At 35.4% G+C, this 17131-nt stretch overlaps 1 protein-coding gene across 1 annotated transcript in view; it reads right to left on the bottom strand.

Moving 5' to 3' along the window:
- The window catches only part of LOC104523239 (regulating synaptic membrane exocytosis protein 1), a gene marked incomplete at its 5' end in the record, with an annotated part of 63914 nt that overhangs the window by 30096 nt on the left and 16687 nt on the right, over positions 1-17131 (bottom strand). Inside the window, one exon of the mRNA XM_010165761.1 lies at positions 10950-11182. Coding sequence (XP_010164063.1) covers positions 10950-11182 — 233 coding nt within the window. The remainder of the gene's footprint in view (positions 1-10949; positions 11183-17131) is intronic.

Genomic DNA, 17131 nt, shown 5'->3' with positions numbered 1-17131 from the left:
AAACTGGCTAGTCAAATGGACTAGCTAAAAATTGCTGAAGATTTAATTTAAGCACTTGAAAAACCAGTACACATAGAAAGGAAAAGAAAAAGATTAAAAAAGCATATTCAAATATAAACCTCTGATGAATTTTCACTAGCCTCTGATGATTTCCTTAAAAAGAAATCACACCTGGTATGTAATGAGGCAAGTCATTCATATACATAGAGAGCAGTCGTTTCCATGGGATAAACTCCACTGCTCATGAGCAGCGTTTACAAGTGCAAGCGGATGCCACTGAAGAGCTGAGCCTTGTTCTGCAGAAGCACAAATCCACTGGGTGCCTCAATCTCTTTTTTCCCTTCTCTTTGTGTATCACATTGGTAGGCAGGAAGCAAGTTTGAACTAGCAAGTAATATGATGTGCTTGTTTTTATCTCTTCTGGTTTTGTTCTATTTTAAGACTTGCCAAAGTGGTTATTACTTATGTAAATTTAATTTATATGCCATCTAAAGTATGGAGAGGACTCTGGGCAATAAATGTTAAACAATCAGAGATCAAATTCCTCTGTCACACAGTTTACATTCAACTGCTGCTCCTTCTCTTCTTGGAAACAAAGTCAACATAGAACTGGCCAATAGCCCTGGCTAGCAGACATGCTGCCAGACTGATGCATGTGGGAACAATGTCAGTGACTGTCCCCATTTATCATCTGTCCTCTCCTGTCCTGCAATGCTGCTGTTATGTGGTTCTCAGCCAGATGAATCCAACCTCCCTTCTTGATCTGTAAAAAGTTTTGGAGGAGGGAGTTGCTTCAATGACTGCACCTTAGGTGGTGTGCTCAGTGGCTGTTGCCCAGACTCTTACTCATGTGCAGAGCTCCTACACGGGGAAACAATGTACCAACACGGCTCTGCAAAGCTGGGTAAATTTTTTAGCTGTTTTTTTTTCCAGAAAAGAAAAAAAAAGAAAAAGAAAAAGGAGGAGATTCAGCAACACTGAAATACTTTGTGAACTACTACCTGCTCTGATGTTATCGGCATTTTGTTTTAAAATGTCATTCATATTTATCCATATTGAAGGAAATACTCAAGCTGAATTGTGTCCTTTCAAGATGGACATTATAAGCTGTTAGATTTGAAATATTTTTTCATCGTACTTAATGACTTGTCAAAATATTTTTTAAAGTATTTTTAAAAAAATCCTATGAACATTTTTTCATAATTTTACTGAGTTCTGCATATTTCATTACTTATGAAATGCAATTCAGAGTATCTAAGAGCCATTAGCTGTACTGCAGACTGTTTTAGTCACATTATAGATATGCACATAATTTTTTATAAAGACATTAACATCATCAGCTGCAATAAATGAACTAAGCTTTATTATTATTATTATTATCACCACCAACATTAGCATTATTATCCTTGAAAACCCTTTAAAAACACCTGTTGATAATCTTTTTTGTCTTAGGTTAGGTTTATGGCTTTTCATTTGGATTCTGTTGCTAACAGTTCTATTCCTAGACAAAAAAAATACTGAAAATTCCCTCAAAGCTCATCTTCACATTCACATGTAAAAGTGTTAAACGAGACTAAAATAGTGCCTCTGAATCTAATGCTTCTTTGCATTCAGCTAAATGAACTTTTTTTAAACTCAGCTCATCAATATCTTATCATCAAAAGTATGATTGCCGCACATTTTTATAAATGCTTTATGAAAAAAAACCTTAAGATTTTAAAAAATCAGTTTTGTTTTCGAAAAGATTAAAAATTAAACACTTTCTTGCCCCTAATGGATTTAGAGATATGATACTCATATTCGAAATAATGTGCTGGAATCAGAGAAGAATCTCTGCCCATATTTAGATGCAAAGACCCACTTTGTCCTTGACTGTAGCTACACTGAAACTACAAGTAAGCAAGCAAAACATTAAAGGTGATCTGTAAAAGAAAAGAGTACAAAATACATTTCAGTTGTGTGTTGCAGAGAAGAATTAAGGATAGTTTTAAAACATTTTTGAAATTATTGCAAATTCTTCAGCTACATGAAAAAAATAATACCATAAATGGTTTGTCAGAAGTTCTATACTATCCAGTACTATAATGTATTGGCCTCTTTCTACAAAATATTTTTATCTGCTCTCTGGAACTCTGTGTCACATTTACTAAAAGTATCAGGGAAAAGGCCATAGTGTGAGAATCTGTAAAATTCAACAAAAAATTGTGTCATTAACAGAGTCTTGAGCAGCCATTTGAGTAGACAATTGTATAAGACAAGTCAGGTTTTTCTGCCTCGGACTTCATCTAGCACTTGGAACATCCCCGGGAAGGAAATACTGCTGATCCAGCTATTTCCTTCTTCCCAGTTTTAAAACAGATAGCCTGAGCTCCCAAATCAATATGTAAAACTTGAATGAGTTGTTTTATGCTGAACAGGCTATTTCCTTCAAACCAAAATCAAGTTTATGTTAGTTAAGAAAAGGACTGTTTTGAAAAGAAAAAAACCAAACCAAAACAAAAAAACAACCCCCCCCCCAAAAAAAAAAAAAAATCAGGTCTATCAAAATTAAGACAGATCATCTGACTCTAAAAAAAGGGAGCTTCATTCTTCTGTGAGACAGGAATTAATTCCTGAGCCAGAAAATGAGAGCATTTTTCCTTTGGATGACTGCAGGAACTCAAAACCTTTCTACAAAATCACACAAGTTGCAGAAAGTATATGAAGAGCAATAAAATTCTAGTTTAAGGCTGACATTCTCTTACAGATAGGCACTTATGTAGAAATGTTCAATGTGAAGACAGTAGACTTTTTTTCCCCTCTGGATAAATACTTTGGCATCACTCTACTTCCTTTTTTTGTCATAACTTTGATATTATTTCAGCTCAGGGTTCTTACTTGCACAAAGTAAAACTTGTGAGTGTGGTATGAATCAGATGAAAAAGCAAATAAAAATCCTATTAAACAAAGCTCAGTTAAATGCAGTCAGAATTACCAGTAGGTCTTTCTATAAAACATTTCATAAAAAATACAATAGAAACATAACAGTGAAGCTACACTTATTAAATACATTTGACATATTTTGAAATTATAGTTCTACAAGACATGTATGTCAAAGCTTAGCTAAAATCAGGATTATACTTTTGTAAAGGAATAAATTTTCCTAAACCTCATGCTACTCATATTGGAAATAGCCCAAAGTACAGTCATTACTGCAGTAATATCTCTGTTAAAAATCTAGGGAGATAGTGCAAACAGACAGAAAAGCAGATGAATACTTTTGAGTACAAGTCAACCAACGACATAACAGGAGACAAAATCAAAATTTATATTTCAGGAAAAAGGAAAAGAGTCACATGTAACACTAACTCAAGAGCGCGGTGGGACTTTGTTTGCAAATACTAGCCCTTATTAGGAAATCTTTTGGAAGATGAGTAACTGGAACTGAATTATGTTTCTATTAAGGGTAGTGAATTCCTCAGCTAGACGGCAACAGTAAATAAAAGAGAACATGCTTACATTCGCTCAATAGTTTCAAAGAATTAAGTATAATCACTAGAACAAAGAGTTCCTCTTACAAAAATAATCAGGTCTTTTTCTTTGTTTTTAATATTATTCTTCCTCCATTTGTTCATTTCCCCCCTTCTGCTGCAGAGCCATGGGATTGCATGCAGGATAAGTATGAAGCTTTTGTTGGGTTCAGGGGGGTGAGCTTTGCTGCCAGGGTGTCAGGTTAGAGCCCAGATCTTGTCACCGTCCCTAAGGCCCCATTACCATCCCTGCTGCTGCACTACAGACTTTTTTTAGATTGGCTCAAAAGAGAAATCCATCTTAATGTCAGTCTCCTTCCATTCTTCTTTTTGTGCAACACAAGCCATTGTCCTCATAGATCACCACAACTATGCAAAGCAAGCTCTAATGGCCTGCCCTGGGAAAAATAACAACCCTGAGAGGAAGGACTCTCCCAGAGATAATACTGAATAGCCCAAAAAGGCTCATGGGTGAGGTACAGGACAGACCACCACACTTCTGCTGAGCTGCAGAGAGCTACTTTTCAAGTGCACATAGTCTAATGTTAAGGAAAACATCTGCAAAGTGTGCAGTTAAGATAACAAAACAGAGGTATCTGTAGGTAAGGAAGCTCATGTGAAAATCCTAAGTTTTCTTGCAGAGATAAATGCCCAATGCAAGAAAATCCCTGGAAATGTTCCTCTACAACGCAGTGAATAGCAAGTGATTTACAGAAGACTAAACTAGACCTGTGGGCAACTGTATAGCTTTAAGACTTATGGTTACCCTACCTTCCAAGATAATTTTCTGAATCTACCATTAGAAAATTTAAGATCTTGTAGCATTTCACCTGCATGAACAGGAGATGGTAATACAAAAGAACAACATCAAAAAAGAAACCCTATGAAAACAGCAATGGGATATAATGCTAGATAAGAAAGAAGAATGAAAAGGGCTGTTTCATCCCTAGCATCCTAAACACTTTGTGAGGTTTAAGATACCTCTCTCTCTCTGTTCTAACTGTTAGAAACTTTATTGTAATTTGAAGACAAATAAAAAAATTATTCATAACTAAATTATACCCATTTGTTGTTATACCACAGTTTCCAATGGTGTTGCCCTTTAGCTTCAAAAACTCATCTGTCTTTTTGATGTTTACTCTCATGGCATTCTTAAAGAACAATCATATCCCTGTTCAGCCTTCATTTTTACAGGCTAAACAAATCAGGCAATAAATCATCCTTCAAGGTCCTGATTCCCACAAACATCCAGCATTTGTTGTCCTGAATGCTGAGTGCCCAGTATTGCAGATGAGCTGTCAGCCGTGCCTCATTCAATGATGTTAACATTTTCTTAGCTCTCCAAGGAAACACCTTGCCTGATGCACCCAGGATAGCATTTGTCTTGTCTGGGGCCAGATCTTATACACAGCTAACACTCATCCTGTGATTTTTATTATACTCATGTCTTCCTCCTCCTGTTTTTTCCTAGATGACAGAGCTTCCAGATTGCATCTGGAAATCTTCATAAGTCATTCTGAAAGGAAGGATCTTGCAATCTGCATTATCACATTTCATCTGAGTTCTATTTTTCTGACCCTCAAGTTCATCTGTCCTTCCTCTGTGTCACCTGGATATGACATACTTTCCAAATCAGTATCATCAGCATATTCTAGCAGCATACACACTACCTCTCACTGGGGAAATATGTTGGCTCTTGTTTTAATAAAGGCAGCTGATGCCTCCCTCATAACCAGTTTCTTCTTGACATCCAGTATTCCTTACTAATCTCCATGCTTTCCATCCAGTCTAATAATAAGAGATGATTTACTGAAGTGTAGATAAAATAATTCTTCTGAACTTCTGTCTAGCAAACAGCTTTCTTATAAAATAAATGTAATACTTTAAAATAAGCACAATTTCTTTCACCACAGTAATAAAAAAAAACAACTTCAGAGGTTATGAGGTAAAAGAAACAGGCTCAGAAATGCATCCTTCTCATTTTGTCATTGTTTATAATTGACAATTATAAAATCAATCAAAATGAAATGTGAAATGTGAAAAAAAAAAAGCCTGAACAATGCAAGAAAAGGTTGTCATGACACTAGTAAAAAAAAAAAAAATTATTCAAGCTTACGGAAGAAACAATGGCTTTCTCAAGCAACCCCTCCTTGTCCCAAAAGCCTCCACCCTCCAGCATATTTTATTTCTGATTTATCATCCGCTTTATCTGTCTGTACTATCTAGACCTGTATGAAATCTCTTGTTGCATCATAAAATTACTACAAGAATGGACAGAAAATTATCCCTGCTGGCACTAAAAACCAAAGACTGCAAAAATTAAAAACTGATTTTTTTTTATTTCTTTTTTTTTTTTTTTCCTAGCAGTGTCTACTCTGAAATGATATAGCTCAGAGCCTGGAAGATTTGTTTTACTCTGCTTAATTTCCATGTTTCCCAGGCAGTGTTATTTTCACCATAGCATAGTGGTGCTTGCTGACAGTCACTAAGTACCTCCAGTGAACCATCATACCCTCCCATCACTAGAGGGAATTTTGTGTAATGGATGGGGCTGTCTTTTCTATATATTTACCTAATCTTTGGTCATCCAACAAAAGCATGAGCGAAAACCTTCTTAAGGTCAGTCTTAGGAGGTGAAATGTGAATTTAAGAAGTGTTCTTAAAGCTAGAGTGAGTACACAAAAGGAGCAGAGCTATACTGTGGAGTGCAAGATTATCAGGACTTCACTGCTCAGTGACAACTTCCTCACTTAAGATGACAGTAACTTTTTTGTAAGCAAGAATTTGGAATTTAATTAAAAAGAAAATACAGAAAGCCACTTCTTTAATAGGAAAATTTCAGGAAATTAAAGAAAATATACTGTAGCGGGGAATTCCATGTGGCAATGTGCAATTTTTACATAGGGAAATAAATTCTAAGATTATTTTTACATAAGGATAAATACGTTCTAAGATTCTCATGTGGTTTTGCTCAGGTTGCCAGTTACTTCCTGAGTGAAGCAGTCAGACACTTAAAGATTCCTCCCAAGTATCCAGTTCACAGATGCACATAAGTGAACGGAGTTTTTCTGTTTTCACCTTGTAACAATACTTGATTTCAGCTCCACTTCATGGTACGTAACCTCTCTCTGAAACGTTAATGCCTATGGCTTCATTTCAGGTTGTTGATGTTAAACTTCAAAAACTTGAGATGGACAGCAAATAACAAATTATTCTGTAATTCCTTTTAAACTCTTACTCTCAATACTTATGACAGAAAAGTTGGCCTGCATTAGAAGTGGCTAAAGAATGAAAATTCTCTAAGTCCTTCAATAAAACAAACAAAATCACAGCCAGTCATTCTGTCCATTTGTCGTGAGGAGAAAAATCTGACTTGCTGACCCAGCAGGCAATTGCATCAGGCTGAATACGTCATAGAGATGTGATAGTACCAAATCTCTGATAGCAAGATGGTGGAGATATGGTGTCAGAACAGTTGCAAAGCACAGTTAGCAGTTAAAAAGAGCAAGAAAAGTGTGCTCCTACTAGTAGACGACCTTTCTGAACCCCTATCTCCTAATCAGGAATTAGAAAGCAAAAGGGAGGAATCCTTTTGCCTTCTTAAGGCATGCCTCTGCATGTACCAGGAGAACTGAGAGGAATCCAGGGATGGGAATATTTCTGTTTATCTGAGATGAGTTTTTCCTTCTCTCCTGAACTCATCTCACTGGTGACTCCCCTACCATTACCTCCACCCACTTTGAAATGCACTATTATGTCTTTATGGTATAACTTCTGTAATAAAATTCTTTCCTCCTATGGCAGCAGTTTTTACCTCTTTCAAAACAAACCCAGAACCCCAAAACAAAATGTAGCATTATCAATACTGCGCTCAGTCACTCATCGGTTAGGAAACTATAGTTATCAGAATATCTGCAGAGGAATAGAGTGTTTCATCACAAAATCAAGACAATAGATGACGATTTTCTACCATAATCTATTTTCCTATCATTTTCCTATTATTTAAAGTTTTGTTGCTCTAATTACTTAGAAAATCTGCAGTTACATATTTATTTTGTGTGTATGTATATATTTATTTATAAAAATCAGACTGGCAAAGAAAGCTAGAAAAGTTGGGTTATAAGTAAAATCATACAGAATATACCTGGAGCTATTCTCATTCTTCTGTGGTCTTTCTGGGGGTTTTGCTTCTCTTTTTTTCCCTTTTCCTTTTTCTTTTTTTCTTTTTAACTGTGATAGCTGGATTTTCATTAGGAATACTGTTAGCAGATTACAAGCTTTTTTTGATGAACTATAAAATCTATCCAATTTGTGGCACAATGAACAAATAGTAAGTAAGGATTTCATTCTTTCAGCGAACAGTTACTAAAAGTATTATGAAATCTTAAACATCGAAAGGAAGGTGCAACAGAAACAGATACTTTTCCTTGTAGATTTACATAAAAATAAAAACCGATTCTTTCACTGACCATCTCCTAAGGCACATATTCAGAATAAATATTTTCCAACAGCACTGAAAAAGGGTGCACAAAATAATGTGATTGCTGGTTCTCCTGCAAATTGATCTGCCCCTTATATGCAAAGAGGTCCATATATGCATGTATAGATACATACCTACATGCAGGCACAGGCTCACACACACACACACTCCTTTTTCAATTGAAAAGAAAATCTACTCATAGAAATAATAGCTACATAGTAGCAGTTTCATACCCACCACTTCTATTTTTTTAAGATTAAGTATGTGCAGTATGCTAAAAGCAAGAATTATCTAAAAAAAGTCAAACAAAGCCCTTATTGACCATTTCTTCAGATGAGAAAAAGCAATATGGAAGTTAATTTTACCACTTTTAAAGACAGGAGTAAACTAGAACTTCAGATCTACATGTTCCACACAGGCTTGGAACCTCCAATTTTCAATAAATATCTGACCTTTTGTTTTATTTCTGATCTTCTATTCTGAGTTTTCAGAAAGAAGTAACTATGTATATCTTGTATCTGACTTACAATCATGTAAGTCATAGGAAAAAAAAGACAAATTCAGGAAAAACTATAGAGGCTACATATACATTTCTGTATTTTTTAGACTTCCTTTAAAATACATGCTCTGTGTCAACAGCACATCTTCAGTTACTGAAGAACTGTAGCAAATGCTCACACCAGACATCACTTCTGTGGAGGCCCATACACTCCCAAACCAGTTCTGAAACTTCAGAATTTGGCTATTGTAACAGATTTTCATGTAATTAATTTTAAGGACCTAGTTTATCTATTATACCGTAATTTATTTTTTTTTTAAATTCTGAATAGTGGAGACAATAAGTTATTTATGCACAACACATTGAAGTGAATTAGATCTTTTTTAGATTTCTCCTCCTCTCTTGTACAGGAGGGAAGGAAAGGGTGTCCCTGATTTAGCATAAGCATTTAGTCCCCAACAATGGATATTCTCTGGAAAATTTATCAAGTTTCATGCATATATTGTTCTAAAAAAATTGCATTAATTCAACTCACTGATTTCTGACAATTTAACTAAAAAAATAATGACTGATAAAACATGCCACATCTTATTTGCTCTGCTTATACCACAGATAGTACTGTTTGCCTGAGCCACAGTAAGGCAAAGTAAATATCATTCTCAACTCTGTTTTACAATCATGAAAAATACATAATTGTACTTTTCATATTTGATTTGCTCTTTGAGTTTCATTCTAACTTTAGGTGCTTCATTCCTTGCAAAATTCCTATTGTTTTGAAATTTACACTAAGCAAAAATTGGAGAGCTATAGTATCTTTCGGTGAAGAATGGGAGCATCTGAGCTTTAAATAGATAATGCTAAAAAGTGTGTGGAAGTCACCGCTGGGATTTTAAGTGAATTAATAATTCCACTGAGAAGGAAGAGGCAAATCATCTTGAGTTTGGTAGCCCCCTGTGCCTTCCTCTTACTCATACAGTTGTAGCTGCTGATCAGAGCTGGACTACTGAGTAAGATGGAGCCAAGAGTTGCTCTGTCATAGCAATTCCTTTTTCAATCAAATCTAGGAGCTAAAAAGGAATGCCAGATCAAACCACAAAAAATTCTGTAAAATAGTTAAAATATTTCTTCTTTAGTAAGTGGAGTAAACATCAACCCAAAATCCCTTTTCTAATACAATACCACTTTTAATTACTTAAGAGCATGTGACTGATTCTAATGCATTTAAAATAACATCTTAATCTATGCAAATATATATATTCTAATCTAACACTCAGGTAGAGGGCATTTTTGAGCAACACAAGATTAATTACAATTCTGGGCTTCAAATATGTCTAGTACATCTACAAGTTGGTCCAACTGCATGATTATAGCCTTTCTGGCTAAAATTTCATAAATGAGTAGTGTAGAAATGTATTATAATCTTTTTGTTAGAGCTGACCAAGTTTTACATTTTGAAAGAATCACTTCTACCACTCATCTGGCAAGAAAAGAAAATCAAGGAAAAAGGGTGATATATTTGATGATAGAAATAAGCAATATTGTTACTTACCTTAGTTTAGATTGCCCTGACTATGTGAGAGGAGTGCTGCAATATGCGTGCACTCTATGCTAGGGCTGAGGCTTTTCCTCTTTCTTTTCCTTATATTAGCAAGAAAGAACCCTTAGGGTCAGGTCCTGCTCTCACTGAAAACAAGAGTAAAAGTCTTCTTTGGGTTCAATAGGAGCAGGACAAGGACTTTAAAACATCTTTTTTTTCTTTTGTATCTTTCTGTACGAGCTTTTATTCCTTCAGGCTATGCACATAAGAAGCTTTTAAGATTTATGAAGTAGCAATAAAGAGTTGGAAGTCTTATGATCCTAATGAAGCATCATGCTGTCATATAATTTATCTGAACTGACTGACCCCAATTTGCCAGTGTTGTTTTTAAATAAAAAATATCGGATTTACTCTGGACTAGGAAATGAAAGGTAATTTTTAAAAACATATTTTTTGCCACTACAGGTACAACCTTTTATCCGAGTTACATAACTGCCATTCATTTGCTCAGATTCCAATTCCCCCATTCATACTCAACTCTTCTGCTAAAAGAAATTTCCTATACATAAAAAGCTGCTCTTAGCCAAACCATTATCCACTGTTCATACCCACATATGTATTTTTGCATTTCCTTGCCTACCTGTAAACAAGGCTTCTAAGAGATAAAAACATTTTTTGTCGATAAGGACAGAAAGTTGTTATGGTACATGTTCTAAAAGGCATTTGTATATTGTTTCTTGCAGATGCCTAATCATTAAAGAAAATTAATACCTCAGAAATTTATTCACAGCTGGAAAATCTCTCCTGAGCGGTCTATATCCATATACATGTAACACAGATGCCACAGATGAAATAACAGTAACAGGACTCTCACCACCATGTTTGGTGAGAGTCCTGTTTCCGAAGAGTGTGCATCTCACTCACCTGTTTGGCTAAGTTGAGACGTGCTTCTGCTCCTTCGAGACACTATGGCAACCACTTTGGCACTAAGGCTGGAACGCCTTTTCTTCCCACCTGTTCCAACTGTGCCGACAGCCGTGTCCGACTGACTCCCATCATTGTGCTCCAGCTTATACATCTCTCCGCTCACACTTGTGCTCTTAGTGATTCTCCCTGAAGTCCCCATCCGTCTGCCTTGCATTTTAGGAGTAAATGTACTACAGTTACAAAGTAAAAACAAACATGTTAATTTGTCTGTGTAACAGCATTTCCAAAAACCTTTTTTTTTTTTTTAATTTGTAAATTAATTTTAAGTCTTGATACATTTTTATTTATTTGGTTCACAAATAAAAGGCTAATTTGATGCTCCTCGGAGGATGTATTTCCAGTATTATAACTCGTTCTTCATTTCTTCAAGGGAAATAAATAAAATTAAAACCTTCCTGTTTTTCAGAGTGACAGAGAGACACACACCATTTAAAAGTCATGTGCAGCCTCCCTGTCTACACCCCGAGAATAAAGAAAGCAATAAACCAGCAATTTCATAACCGAAGTAAATTTATATGGGCCAAGATAATATATGTAGCTTAATACGTGTATCTTATTGGCACTGTTCACCAAAGCCTTAAGACCTAATAGATAGGAAGACACCACCTCCTACATTTTCATACTTCACAGGAAGAAATAATACAATATGTAGTATTTTTTAGATTTTTACTCTCTCACTTCTTTAAAGCTAAATGCAATAATCACAGTATGAAGGCAAAATAATTTTGAGGCAAAAAACCCTAATAGCCCCCTATAATTTTCACTGAGTGACAGAAAAATGAATCCCTGTCAGTTCTGTTTAATTTCCCTTAACTATCCTATTGCATTTGAATGTTTCTATAGGAATCCTTTTTCTGCTCCTGCACAGAGAGGCTGGATAAAGTATTCAGAAACACGCTCTAGAGAAAAAAATCTCAAATACACACAGGACATAATGACACACAGTCCTAACACTGCTAATGACCGAGTGATGCCCGAGCAATAACGGCAATACAAAGTTAGCTATCTGCAGAGGCCCAGAAATTTAAGCTGCAGCTTGACTCACTTCAGATGCAGTAGTTATATCAGCCTAGTATGTCCCTGATCTTGTATTGCTGATTAGTAGATCTACTGGCAACATACTAATTTCAGTGATTTTTTTAATTTTTTTTAGTAATTCTGTATTTTTAAATAAAATTTTGAATTCATTTGTTGAGGGACAGTCCTGCTGTTCCCCCCAGCAGGTTCCCTTCTCAGCAGATGTGACAGACTGCTCTTCACCCTACCACCCTAAAATAAGAAAGAGAGGGGTTAGAGGTGCAGCCTTCTTTATCTCAGGGCAAGTTTCAGACAGGAAATGTTGCCAGGGAGAAATGAAGGGGTCTGTGGGAGAACTGACATCCTGTGATTTCTACAGCTCCAGACCCTGCTAAAGCTTAAACCACTGCTGTCCAAAGACAGATCCAGGAAATAAAAAATGATGTATACTGAAATTATGTTTTACTGACAGTTACCAAGATTTACTAATGTGTGACCATATGTAAAAGCAGATAAAAATAGACAATATTTTTTTGAAGAAGAAGCTGGAAAAATGAAGTCCTTGAACAGACAACTCTTAATAGAAAGGTCATTAAAAATCTCTTCATAGGCATTTAACTGCGTTCAGCACTTATGATCTGCTCCTGTTAAAAAAAACAGCTACCACCACACAGAACGAGGTGCCGTGTGATCCACTGAAGTGCTCAAGAGCACATTTTAGTGGATCACCTGAGGCACACTGAGCTTAAAACGGCTTCTGCCTTGTTCCCTCCTATCCCACTGCCACTTTAGTGACTGGCTTTTGGGTTTGCATGGCAAAAATTGAAGGATTTACGTATTTTGATTTTTCTATGTAAAATTCCTTTGTATTTTATTGTAGATCTCCCCCAGCCCACACTCCCTCAAATGCATACAAACAAACTCAGACACGGGCATATATATATATATATAAAAATATATATACACACACACACACACACACATTCATTCTAAGAAGAATTTTAACTGCACTTTTTGTTAATTTAAAAAAAAAAAACCTCACAAAAAGACCATCTTCCATAAATATGGAAGTATCAAGGAAAAGATTTTGTGTAAGGAAAACTAGTTCCATTCACTTAAAATTAATAGAAAATTGAGAAAAAATGCACTAAAATATTTCCCATTTTCAAAATAGAGACAGGTTTTCTTGAAGGAGATAAATATTAATTTCTTAGCTTTAATATAATTTATGTCCCTAATATCATACAGGTTTTTAATTCATAGGCTACATATACTGCTGCTTTTTAAAGTTGCAATGATCACTAAATAACGGTATTTTTATTGTTGTTTACAGAATGCAATGACATCAACTTTACAAAATATCTAACCTAGCAGCTACTTTTGTTTCAAGTAACACAGATTTCCTTCTTTACCTCTCCATAAACACTGTAACATGAAAAAATATGGACTGGGATTGCCCATGCTCTAAGAATACAAGAGTCATTATTCTTCAAATAGCAAATTAATTTAAAAACGCAGTGATGAAATCACAAAATTCAAGTTGAAATTTCTGATAAAAATATTTTTCTACAATTTGAGAAGATTTTGTGTTGTCTGTCTTTCTTAATTTGGGGGATGGATATTGGTCCATAGCTGTAGCACCGAATTCTGGCTATGGGCAGAAAATCCTAGGAAATGTTTTCTCTTTAAGAAGGATGTTACTAACTTGCACACTTATCAAGAAAACCTTAAAATTAGAGATCAAATGTACAGTGCGATGATAATGTCTGAATATGCAATGAACCTGCCTCATTAGCTCGGAGTGGTGTCACACAATCCTCCGTAAACAGAAACTTCAATCCCTAATTCAGTATACCAGGGCTTGCCAACATCATTTCCACATCAGCCAGTTTCCAAATGCTGAGCCCCTTTTCCTCCTCTGCCGGACAGACACGGCCCCACACTCCTGCTCATAGGGTGCTAGGTGGCACCACCATGGACTGGTTTGCCTCTCTGGAGGAGGAGACACTGCCCCTTCAAGCAGAGAGCGGAACAAAAATATAGTCTGATACTCAGGGGTGGGCACAATCACACGGGCCTCATTTTCAGGGGTCCTACAATCTACTTTGATTAGACATGGATAATTCAATTCCACAAGGATAATTCCATTCCACCAGCACTTGGAATGGGATTTCAGTGACTATTTCTGTGATGCTGATGATGCTCCCTACTCAAAACTTTCTGTGGTCATTTTGTTCCCATTTTGAGCCATGGAGTTGCTGTCAGTTCTGGAACTCTTGAGTTCATGCAACAATACTTTAGTAAGAGAGAGGGAAGAAATTGTAAATACATCTTTCGAGAGCATCTGTTGACATTTGAGCTATATTGACATGTACTTTGCTGACATACTAATCTATAAATGTATCATTTGCAGCAGTAAAGTTTAATGAAGTATAAGATCTGCCGTGCAATTAAAGAAATAATTGTTTATCATACTCTCAGCTTTGCTTTACTCACTTTCACGTGTTTGTGAATATAATAAATATTAATCTTATGATATTTTGATGCTAGTCTTCACTTTTTTTGTACAACGGAGTTGAAATGCTCTAATCTCACATTATTTAATAAGAGTTTAGGAGACAATGATGTCCATCAACTGAGAAATAAGAATCAATAGTATTGTAACTTCAGGAAAATCCTATTTTTGATGTATTAACTATGAATACTTTCTGAATAATAGATAAATTGCTTTTCCAAAGACCCACATAAATTTCAGTTTTCATTCTTTGTGACAGGTAGAGGTACCCAGAAGATTCACCTTAATAAATAAAAAAGATTAAGATATTTGGAATTCAGATTAATCTTGTACTTGCTTGTAAGTTGCAAATATCAAGTCCTACTTTCCTAGGAAATATGTTCTAGTGTACTTCTGGTATAAAATAGCTATTAGCTTGCTAGAAACAGGCTTATATGGGATCGGACCAAGGATCAAATCCTACAGCTGTCCAATACTTTCCCTTGTCATAACTAAACAAACAGATTAATATTCCTTTGCGTTCATCTAATCCCCGGGCTAGTTTATTATTTGACATTAATTGGAACAGTATCAAAAGAACAGACATTTGAAATTCAGTCTTCTTATAACAACTAATTGAGTACCCTTAGAATACAATATTTTTGCATTCCATTACTGGCTATCACTCAGAGAAATAGCTCCTAGCTCACACTGTTACTTTCATCAATATGCTTAGAGTTTAAATTATGAGGCACAAAGAAGCAAAAGACCTGCATGAATTTACATATATCCTTTTGCACTTAACCCTTCTGTTAATAACAAATCTAAAATTTTATTTTCTTTTACTGGACTTGCTGAGATTATTGACACATTCGTTTAAATGCAGACAAGTCTTTTCAGGCCTGTGGCTAAATTTGCTAAATTAAGTTATACTGTTGATTCAAACCCAGTTATCATAACACAATAAATAAACATTTTTCAGCATCAGGATAACGAAGAGTAAAATATTTATGAATACATTCCATTTATTTCTAAATGGAATAATTCACTACATTTTTATCTAAAACTATTTTACTATCTCTAGCAATTCTTTCAATGAGTACTTCAGCAAAAATCTTATGCTATTTCTAATTATTGGCATATAAGCTATTTCTAATTATTAACAACATCATCAATGTGTATATTAAGAATAGTTACAGACAATCTATCTGTACCTCTGTTTTACTTCATAGGTATTTAGCATGGAAAAAAAGTCACTTTAATTTTTTTTTTTTTAATTGAAGTAAACAACTTCAAGCCCAAACCCCTTGACCCCAGCAGGAACAAAGCCACCCTCCCCACCTGAGCTCCTCAGAGTTGTCCTTCAGCACGGGGTTCACCTACTACCTCCAGGCTCCTGCATCAGCTGGGCAGCCACTGCTACCTTTAACAGGGGAAAAACACTTATGTTTTCCTACCAAAACTTACACAGTTGAGATGCATCCTGTCTAAAGGGGTATCTCTACTACACAAGGCAAAACCAGGACTGCATTTAAATGTCAGCCATCAGAGCTGTGAAAAAAAGCAGCACTTTCGGTTTTACAAGCTGCCGCTACCTGAGAGTTGTACTTGTATCTGTGGGAACAAAGAATGAGCTATTAAAGATAAAAAAATTATTCAAAAAGTAGTTTGAGTTACAAGGTGCCATAAAAAATAACCCTACGGTAAATTCTATGAAATTAACACACTACAAGGACATTGTGGATTATATTTGCTTATATTAAACTACAGCATACACAACTGCATAGAACTGAAACAAAGCCAGTTACATGTATTAAATCACTGTATAACTTTCTGCATACAGGTATCTAATATACATATTAAAGATCTACAAAATTATACTGGACAAATCATTTGGATTTAGAAAATTACTATACAGATATACACTCAGTATCTCTCAGTAACTACACAAAATACCTGCCAATAGTACATACCACCTGAAAAAGACAGACAGTAAGACACAGGAAGCTACAACAAACTTCGCCCATAAACTCACCTATATGTCTGGAAGTATATCCTTTTAGGGAAAAAATCTTAAGTGTTTAGTCATTGCTATAATTACAGTATTTCCTTAATTCTTTTAGACTTACTGATGATTTATAAAAAAATACTTTAAGTGTTTCTTTTCATGATCACTCATTTTCACTCCATCCGTTTTTCCAATAATGCAAGCCATGAATAAATAAATAATCCCCTGTATTTTTTGCTTTATAGATGATATTCTAATATCAGTTCTTTCCAAACAGTTGCAGTAACCTGAATCTTTCAAGAGAATCCCTGGCCTTCACCAGCACAAGCCAGTAAGCTTCTTTTCTCTTCTGCTGAATGCAGAATCACGCACTAATTCATAGCCCCTATGGCACCCTTTTGCAATGAGGTAGCTCATGAATACTAATAACCTCCTAAACATGCAATAGTTGTGGACCAAAGGGAAGATGAGCACTCCTTTACAATGAGGAACATTACATTTCTAAAAATAAATGAAGTCTTGTTATTAGTGTTATATGATGCATAATTAATAAATCCAAACTCTAAATTAACTATCCATAAATTGTTCTGCCAATCTTAG

The sequence above is a fragment of the Antrostomus carolinensis genome, unplaced genomic scaffold, assembly GCF_000700745.2.
Source record: "Antrostomus carolinensis isolate BGI_N321 unplaced genomic scaffold, ASM70074v2 scaffold1994, whole genome shotgun sequence".
Lineage (NCBI taxonomy): Eukaryota > Metazoa > Chordata > Aves > Caprimulgiformes > Caprimulgidae > Antrostomus > Antrostomus carolinensis.
This window is presented reverse-complemented; position numbering and strand designations above follow the sequence as displayed.